This window comes from Monoraphidium neglectum, assembly GCF_000611645.1.
Source record: "Monoraphidium neglectum strain SAG 48.87 unplaced genomic scaffold scaffold00291, whole genome shotgun sequence".
Classification (NCBI taxonomy): domain Eukaryota; kingdom Viridiplantae; phylum Chlorophyta; class Chlorophyceae; order Sphaeropleales; family Selenastraceae; genus Monoraphidium; species Monoraphidium neglectum.
The window spans coordinates 8,625-18,004 of NW_014013337.1; the positions used below are offsets into that span (position 1 = coordinate 8,625).

A 9,380-nucleotide genomic window follows, 5' to 3' on the forward strand; every position below is an offset into this window, starting at 1 on the left:
GCCCCGCCCTTTCCCGGGCGGCCGGTGTCGGAGCAGGCGCGGGGGCGGCGGCAGTGGGGACAGCAGCAGGAAGCAACGTACAAACTGCGGGGCTTGCTCTCTCTGCCGGGCACGAGCACGGTCCGGCCGAACACCCCGACTGCACAAGCAGAGCGCCCCTGATTTGCCCTCGGATCGCTGCCTCCACCACAGGAGGGGCTTCAGGCGGGCTACGCCGCCTTTGAGCCGTCGATGGCCCAATACTCCACGTCCGCCCTGCCAGGCGCAGGCTACGCCCAGGTGTGCATGCGTGCAAGGGTTGAGGGATCACGAGCGCCCCCAGCGCTTTGTCCCCACCACATGAACCCCGGCATGCTTTTTGCAGCGGCGAATGGGCCTGAAAGAAACTCCTTTTGGAGCCAATGTGCTGTGTGGTGCGCTGGTCTTCTTCGGTTCTGCCAGCCTGGGGTGCATGGGCCCTTGCGGTCGAAGATGGATGTGCGCGCTCGTGGGCGCCGTCAAACCCCCGCCCCGCAGGTCGCCGCGCCGCCGCAGATGCAGCAGGGGATGAGCGGGCTGCCCGAGGGCCACGGCTACGAGCCGCGGGCGTCCGCCAAGTTTGGGGACCAGGGTGCCGGCAAGGTGGGTGCGGCGTGGTTGGCGGCACTGACATCAGCATTGGAAAGCTACAGCAGCAAGAGGGGTGACGGAGGGGACAAGTTTGCAGGCCATGAGTGGCCGCCCGGCAGCGGACCTGCTGATGTGCTCGCCACCTTGTTGTGTCCTGTGCTGGCGCGCAGGGCAAGGCTGCTGTCGGCAGCGCGGCGGCCAAGGCCAAGGCCGCCGCGAGCATGGCCGGCCCCTCTGGCGCGGACAAGGGCTACGACCAGGCCGGCGCCTACGACTACGCGCCCGACGCGGCCGCTGGCGGCGACGTCGGCGCGGGCGGCGGCGCGGGCGCGTACGGCGGCAGCCGCTACTGGGCGTCGACCGCGGCGGCGTACTGAGCGCACGGGCGGCGGCGCGCCTGGCTGAAGGGCAAAATGCGGGGATCGGCGGGCGTCGCGGCGCGGGTGCGGGTGCGGGCAGCAGCGCCGTGGAAGGGTTGCTTGGAATGGTCAGGGTAGATAGCTGTTTGGTGGGTGGGGAGGAGGCTCAGCGTTGCGCCGGCATTGCCAGCAGCGCAAGGAGCATGCGTCACGTGCGCTGCCAGCGCTTGTCTGCCGCAGCGTCGCAGAGGGGCGCTGGTGGCTGGATACATAAGTTCGGTCTGCTGTGGGGTCAGGGGCGTGTCTATTTTGACGCCTGCGACTAGCTCGCGTCGGTGCAGGGTGAAGGTGGATGGGCACGCGGCATCCAATTCTGTTCTGTTCAAGCATTGCCTGCACCAGGCGAAGCCCCTTTGCACCTCGCATCGCTCGGCCCTTGGTGGGCCAGCAGAGCACCTTGCCGGTGCCGTGACCAGCCTGCTTTGTGTAGAGCGGCTCATCATTCAAGGTTGCGCCCTGCCTGCACCCTGGGACTTGCTTGAGCTGTCGCCACTGCTTCTGCGTCCGGGCCAGCGTTGCCAAAAGCATGGATCCCAGCGCGTTCCTTCCTGCGCTTGGCTGAGCACTTGTTCTGGGAGCCGAGCAGGCGCGCTCCCACCTGTTGTGTGTGCCACTATTCAGCAAGCACACGCGTCCTGCTTTGGCACGTCGTCGCCCCTTTTGATCAGATAAACCCCTTCAAAGACCTGACGCGACCGTGTTTTGCCGCCGCCGCGTCGAGGCCTGGATTGGGATGGACTCGCTGTTGCCCACACACCACCTGACGCGGCCTGACATGACACGACCCTTGTCACATTGACGAACACATGACTGACCCGCCTGCCTTGTCGCAGCCCTGACTGTGCAGGCTGTATCGGAGCCCCCACTTATCGCACTGCGACAGCCCGACCGCGCCTGATTACTGGGTCGCAAAAGCTGCGGTGCGAGATGCGGGGCGCCGCGCGACGGCCGCTGTGAATGCACGCCTGGTGCTGTAATCAGTGGCAGCAGGCTGCAACGCTTTCATCGCACATGGCGGCATGCCCTCCTCCTTTCAATTGGCGCCCGATCATCTTTCGTGGCCCATAAGGGCGCTGTCACTGCTTGCGGGTTCGGGATAGCAGGGTGCCCCTGCCGTTGGCTAGATAATAGTGTGAAGAAGCTGGAGAGGAGAGAGCACCACACACCAGAAGACGTGGAGTTATACAGCGGCCAGCCATCCTCGCAGGTGGCCAACCACCCGGCATCTGAAGGCCTCACAACGGGACCCGCTGGCAGCCTAAGCTGTTCTGGTCAGCCAAGCACGCCAATGCGGCGGCCATTCAGCAACCAACTAGTCAGCCAAGCACGCCAATGCGGCGGCCATTCAGCAACCAACAGAAATAATCTTACGCGCCGCGCCAAGCACGCGTCATCCCCGGCTGTGCTGGACACTCGCCGCGGCAGCCGTCCCCCGGGTGACACGTGCTGAAGTCCGCAGGTGGTTGACGGACCAGTGACGCTGTGCGCACCAGCACGGACCCCGGCGACCAGTTATGAATGGAGCTTGTGACGACACAAGTTCATTATTCTTCGCCTCCTATCGTGCTCGATGTTCCCACGGCACTCCCAAGTTGGGAATGAAAAGCAGAGCCAGCAGGACTCAAGCGAGGTCGTCACACAGCATTTTGCATCGGATCTAGAAACATCTCTTGACTGAGCTTAGCTCGGGCACGTCAGATGGGGAGAGCAGCCTCGATGCAGCGCGCGACAGCGATCTTCGGGGCGCTTTTGTGCCTGGCCTCGGGTAAGGGTCCAACTGCATTCAGCGCTCCTTCCGCGCCCACATGTCACCCGCTATGGCGGCCGGATCACTGAAGGTCGCAGTCGCACCCAGCAGAGAGCGCATGAATAGGTGCTCTCCGCTCAGGCAGATGTATTTGGTGATACATACCTCACAGGGATACGCTTTACGGCCGCTCAGGGCAACGCAACCGCCGCCAGCGCGTCTCCTGCAGCTTCGCTGATGGATCCCCAAGGTCCACCGCCCACGACATTGCGGCCTACTGAATTGACGCTGCCTTCCGCGCCCGCCCTGAACGCCACGCCGTCACCCGCAGCCAGCCCTTTGGCCGCGCTCGAAGCCAGCCCTTTGGTGCCCGCGCCCGCGTCGCCAGCTGCCGAGCCATCGCCGGCGGCCGAGGCACCAGTGCAGGCTGATGAGCCCGCGCCGCTGGCAGAGACGGCGCCGGCTGTGTCACCGATGCAGCTCTCTGATGTGCAGCAGCCCGCACTCGTGCTTCCCGACTCAGCCGCAGCCGCGTCGCAGGCCGCCATCACCCAGCCCGCCGCAGCTCCTGGCGCGCACTCCGAGGGGGCATCTCCAACGCCTGCGCCAGATGGCGCAGCCTCCTCACCTGCCCCAGACGGCGCAGCCTCCTCCCTTGCCCTGGACAGCCCAGCTCCCACACCTGCTCCTAAGGAGGCTGCCGGGCCAGTGCCCGCCCAGCCCTCCCCTTCCCCTGTGGCGGAGGCGGCTGATTTGTCAGAGGAACCGCAGGATGGCAGCACTGCTGCCGCCGCAGCATCCGCCGAGGCTCCGGGAGCGCCAGCAGCTGTCGCGGCTGCTCCAAAAGAAGTTCCAGCGCCCAAGTCGCAGGTGCCGTTTGCTTGGCTTAAAGCACCCGCACGCACAAGTGCCTGCACTCTCTGCTCAATTCAGCACGGTCATCGTGCACGGCCGGCTTGTATTGTACCCGACCAGAGGCCACCAGTTGGCTGGTTTGACGGTGCGTTGAGGCATTGTGCATTGTTGTTTGCTACTGCAACTTGTTTTTGCAGCACGCACTGTCCACCGCCGCTTCGCTCTCCTTGGGGCAACAAAAACCTACAGGTTGCAACCGCCGCCAGTGAGCCTACCCCACTCCTCTCGCCTGTTCTTGTGCCGTTGCCGACATCGGGGCCGGATACACAGGCACCTGCACCCATGCCGGATGCCGCTGCCACGCCGGAGCTGGCGCCTGAGCAGGGTGGGTTAGGATCTTGAAAAGCGTGCATCTCGATACTTCTACGGCTCTCGCGGGGCTGCGCCAACACGGCTGTCCTCTGCAGGATTTTGCAGCACGCACACGCACTACCTGCATGATGACCCCTTTGCCCCCGCTTGGCTACCCGCGTCATCGCTGCACCTCGCAGCTGCCACACCCGTCGCAGCCCCGTCACCCGCCCCATCCCCAGCCCCTGCTCCCTCCCCGTCATCGTCCCCAGCCACGGCCCCAGCTCCACTGCCTGTGCCTGTCGAAGGTGAGCAAGGTAGGAAGGCAGGGTCGCATGGCTAGCTGGTGTGGGTAGGAGTGGCACACGCAGCACCAACCCGCCCGGAGCAGGAGGGCTCTGCACTTGCGCAACTACGGCGGGTTGATGTGGTGTGTCATGCTCTGTGTGGGGGCGCATCCGGCTTCGGGAGTATGCGTGGCTGTTGTGCATGCGCAGCACACCTGGGTCCTGAATTTGCGAGGGTGCTTTCGGCCAGGCGGTGCGTGTGGCAGCTGACCATGACTGCGGGACCTGCATGACACACCATCATTGACAGGCACAGTGTGTGCGGCACGGTTCTTTCACAACACTGCACAATTCACCGCTGCCTCCTGCCCCAACCCTTTGCCTACCATGCCCGCAGCTTCCGCGCCCACCCCCTCCATGGCCCCAGCATCTATTGCTCCTGTGGCAACCACCGCCCCGGCACCTGTGCCGAAGCCAGCGCCTGAGCTCACACCTGTGCCAGCTGCCGCAGTGTCAGCGCCTGAGCCTAAGCCTGCGCCAGCCGCCGAGAAGCCAGCGCCTGAGCCCAAGCCTGTACCAGCCGCTAAGAAGCCGCCGCCGCCTGTGCCGCCGCCTGTGCCAGCTGTTGCAGAACCTGCACCTGTGCCTGCGGATGTTCCAGCTGCCACGGAGGTGCCGGCTGTTCCCGCACCTGTGCCAGCTGCTGCCGAGTCGCCGCCTGCTCAAGCGGTCGCTGCAGCCCCGAAAAGCAACTCCGAGGCGGTGGCTCCAGGTGATGGGCTGGGGTACCTTCTCTTGGGGGCGTGCGACTTTGCAACATCGTCCCTGCAAAAATGGGGCGCGTTTCCACGGGTCCCTGTGCTGGGTGGGCTCTCGACCCCTGGCTCTGCCGACCCGCAGGGGGGGGGTGTATTTGAGAGCGTTCCTTTGTACTACATCAGAAGTACTGTTACCGGCATGGCGCTGTGTCAGCACATTCGACGGCGTGTGGCAGCTGAGGCGACCCCGCTTGCTGGCGCTCTCGGTTCTTCCACACATCCTGTGGCTTCGCAGTTGCCCCGGCGGAAGGCCCCCCGGCTGCCCCCGCTGCGGAGGCGCCTGCCGATGTTGCGCCTGCCAAGCCTGCAGCAGAGGCCCCTGTGGAGGAGCCCAACCCCACAACAGCGGCAACAGCACGGCCTGCTGCGGACGCCCCCCCAAAGGTGAGGCGGAAGGCGCCAGTGACGGTGCTGGTGCTGGGTTGTGGCAGCACACCGGGCCGCTGCAGGTGCAGGGGTATTAGCAGGTGCACAGCTCTTCGACTGCGAGATGCAGCCAGGGCTTCAGGTTCCTGCGCAGGCAGGGACGAGCCGGACGAGCCGGTGGTGCGAGCGGGCTCTTTTGCGGCACATCCGCCGGCTCGACCCACGCGTGCACATGCACAGGAGCCCTCCCGTGCGACCAAGCCGGCAGGGGCAACCTCTCCGCGCCTGACCCCACCACCGGGAGCTGCTGTGCCGTCAGCTGCTGTTTCAGGGTCGCAGGCAGCTGCTGTGCCACCGCCAGCTGATGGGCCGGGATCGCAGTCAGCTGCTGTGCCGCCGGCAGCTGCCGTGCCAGAATTGCCGCCGCCGGCTGCATCACTGCCATCGGCAGCGTCGCCGCCGCCGGCAGCCGTGCCTGCACCGCCCCCAGCGCCCGCGGTCACACCATCCGCACCGGCCGCACACACACCTGCGACGCCAGCTGCAGTGCCTCCGGCAGCCCCGCCCCCGAAGGGGCCGCGAGCGGCGCCGGCGGCCTCCGCTCCAGTTGCCGCCGCCTCGCCCGCTTCCGAACCAGAAACGCCCACGCCGCCAGAGCTGCCGCCCTCTCCCAACCCCATTGCAAAGGTGTCGCCGACCGTGGCCAAGCCGGCGGTGTCCGGGTGAGCTTCTCCCAGCTTGCGGGCAGCAGGTCTGGGCGCCAGGCTGGGAGCGCGGGCGCGGTCGGCTGCGTGCAGCGACGGGCACGATGCGTCACATTCAGACCCGTCGATGGCGAACGCTCGCTGGCCCTTGCCTCGGCCCGCATGCTCAGTGAGGACAGGGTACAGCGTGATACAGCCACAATATGCTAAATTATTCATCACGTCCGCCACCTCAAACGGCACCCCGACTCCCGCAGGCCCGCGGCTGGCACCCTGGCCGCCCCCGCGGCCGTCGCGCCCGCCGCCAGCCGGGAGCCTCTGCCCATCATAACGCCGCCCGAGCCGGAGGCCGGAACGTTCCAGGCTACGCCTGTCACCCTGACTGGCGGGACCAGAGGCAGGCCAGAGCCGGACAGCGCTGCGGCCGGCCACGCGGCCTGCGGGCTGTGGGTGCTGCTGGCTGCGGGCGGCGCGCTGCTGCTTGTTGTCGGGCTCTAGCAAGGGGGCTTGTTTGCTTGGTTGATCGGTGACCCCAGCAGGTCAGCGGCGCCGCGCTTGTGCGCACCCATATACATATAATTTTGCAGAGAGGCTGGCGCTTTCATCATCGTTGTTTTCTGAGGTTGTTTGGATTGGAGCTGATTCACCTCCATTTTGCTGACATCCGACAATCACAAGAAAGGTGGCAAAGGCCAGCGCTGATGTGCGGCAACCACATGGACATGCGCATATGCGCGTATTTTTGCAGCAACAACGGCGGTTGTGGCGGTGCAACCAACCCGCGACACCGAAAGACACATTGCACATTTCCGCACGCATTTTGACTGCCAGCATTCTTTTGTTGTTGAAGGGTATTGTCAATTGTAAAAGCTGTAAATATGGTCGTTCACGTTCCAAACCTTTGATGACAGTATGGGGATTGCCCTGTGGTTGTCACTGGCATTCGCGCAATCCTGCCCCTCGACCTCAGACACATGCTGCTGACTGCTGCCGTCGTCCGCTCGGCCGGGAACCCCGGCCGGGGAGAGGAGGTGGTCCCCTGCGTAGTAAAAAATCGCCAGAGCCACCAGCTTGGGGGATAAGCAGCCAGATATCTTTGGGTGGGCCAAAAAATGGTGGTGCTCTGCGGCACAACATAGGTGGTTGCAGGGAGAATTCGTGCTTGTACACTACGCAAGCTGTCTGATGTCATCGCGGCGGACAAGGCATGTCATGCATATGCGGTCAGAGCACCACTTACTTTTCATCTTAACCCAGGAGCTACAGACACAACACCTTTCCGGCGTCTGCATCACATGCAATCTGTTGCTCTAATCCTCACACCCGGAACCAGTCACACCCTGCACCAGAGTACTGCACTGGTGTGTAGATGAGCTGTGGCAAGCGAGCGCATGTGACTGACACCGTGTTATTCCCGATTTCACACTTACATGAGCCGCGTTTACACTGCTTGCAGTCGTCTCAGCAGCTCGAACGGGTGTTGATTCGCGACAACGTGGAACTATTCAGCGTGACTTTGTCTTAGTAGCACTTCTGACACCTTAAGCAGCGTCTGTAGTTACCTAGAGGACAGATCCGCGCCGCACCGGGACCCTTCCGCGGCACCAGCAGCGCCGCGGCCCGGCCGCACTGCTCGCCAGCGGCGTCATGGCGTGGGCGGAGGCGCCGCTCTTCACCTTTGCGGTGCTGTCGGACATCCAGTATGCTGACAAGGTTTGTGGTGCAAGCCAGGTGCAGTCGTCCTGCTCGCGCTCTGCCTTGGCCTGGCGCTCCCTCAAACACCAGGCTACTGGCGTTTCGGGGGTCCTAAGAAACCATCAGCGCAGACCGCATGCGCAGCTCATTGCACACCTGACCTCATTCTTGCAGCTAGCTGCAGGCGCACACACCCTTGCGCACATCGCCGGCCAGCCGCAACGCCCGCAGGGCCGTGCGCCCTGCCCCCCTCCCTTTGCGTGCGCGCGATCCGCCTGCACCGCTGGCACGACCTCGCCCCCCGCAGGAGGACGGCCACTTTGACGGCCGCACGCAGCGCTTCAGGCAGGTGCCCGCCAAGCTCAAGGGGGTGGTGGACGCCATACTCACAGAGCACACACGCCTGCTGCAGCGCGGCGGCGGCAGCGGCGGCGACAGCGGCGGCGGCGCCGCGGCCGGCCTGGATGGCGCGGCCAGCGGCGGCGGAGCGGATGGCGGCAGCAGTGACGGCGGCGGCGGGGCCCCCGCAGGCGGCCTGGTGGCGGCGTTGCACCTGGGTGACATCATCGACGGCTACGGCCCGGACGACCCAGATCACGATCTGAAGTCCCGCCGAGATCTGGATCTGATCTTGGCGCAGCTGGACCGCCTGCCGGCCGCCGGCGTGCCGCTGCGGCACGTGCTTGGCAACCACTGCTTCGCTGTCCCGCGGGCTGAGCTGCTGGGGCGGCTGGGGTTCCCGCAGGGCAGCAGTGGCTACTACTCGGCGCGCCTCGCGCCCGGGTGGCGGCTGCTGGTGCTGGACACCACTGACATCAGCCTGTTTGGCCACGAGGAGGTGAAACATCCCCGCGCGCGTGCCACACACACACACACACACACACACACACACACACACACAACACACACACACACACACGCGCGCGCGCGCGCACGCGCACGCACGCACGCATGCACGCACGCACGCCCACACGCGCGGAGGCGCGCCTGTGTGTGGCGCCCTGCACGCGCGCGATTTCGGCCCGGGGATTGGCTCAGGCACCCGTGAAAGCTGTTGAATGGGGTCGTTGGGGTGGCCAGGGCCATGCGCCAAAGACGAACTTGGGGAGCAGCGAGGAGAGCACGGGTGCGGCAGGCGGAGGATGGGGCAGTGCACAGTGGAGTGAGGAGAAACACAGCAGCAGTCGCAACAGCTCCCCTCACGGGCTCAACCCCGCAGGGCTCGCCGGAGGCCGCCGAGGCCGCCGCGTGGCTGGCGGCACATCCGACCCCCGCCCACCCCAACGCCCAGCCCTGGAACGGCGGCGTGGGCGCGGCGCAGGCGGCGTGGCTGCGCGCGCAGCTTGATGACGTGGCGGCCGAGGGGGGCCGCGTGGTCGTCGCCGCCCACCACCCGTTGGCGCCGGGGGCGGCCCCAGACGCCTACCTGGGTTGGGGTCACGCTGAGCTTAGGGCTGCGTTTGAGGAACGGCCGGGCGTGGTCGCGCTTGTGGTGAGTGCCTCCCCTGCGCCCCCGCGGCTCCTAGCAG

At 65.7% G+C, this 9,380-nt stretch overlaps 2 protein-coding genes across 2 annotated transcripts in view; both read left to right on the forward strand.

Annotated features, from left to right (window-relative positions):
* MNEG_2545 (hypothetical protein) overlaps positions 1–986 on the forward strand; it is a gene marked incomplete at both ends in the record, with an annotated part of 3,568 nt that extends 2,582 nt beyond the window's left edge. Inside the window, 3 exons of the mRNA XM_014048975.1 lie at positions 193–279; positions 517–621; positions 780–986. Of these exons, the coding sequence (XP_013904429.1) occupies positions 193–279; positions 517–621; positions 780–986 (399 nt within the window). The remainder of the gene's footprint in view (positions 1–192; positions 280–516; positions 622–779) is intronic.
* Positions 987–7,803: 6,817 nt separating this feature from the next.
* MNEG_2546 (hypothetical protein) overlaps positions 7,804–9,380 on the forward strand; it is a gene marked incomplete at both ends in the record, with an annotated part of 2,195 nt that continues 618 nt past the window's right edge. The window contains 3 exons of the mRNA XM_014048976.1: positions 7,804–7,869; positions 8,159–8,689; positions 9,071–9,343. Of these exons, the coding sequence (XP_013904430.1) occupies positions 7,804–7,869; positions 8,159–8,689; positions 9,071–9,343 (870 nt within the window). The remainder of the gene's footprint in view (positions 7,870–8,158; positions 8,690–9,070; positions 9,344–9,380) is intronic.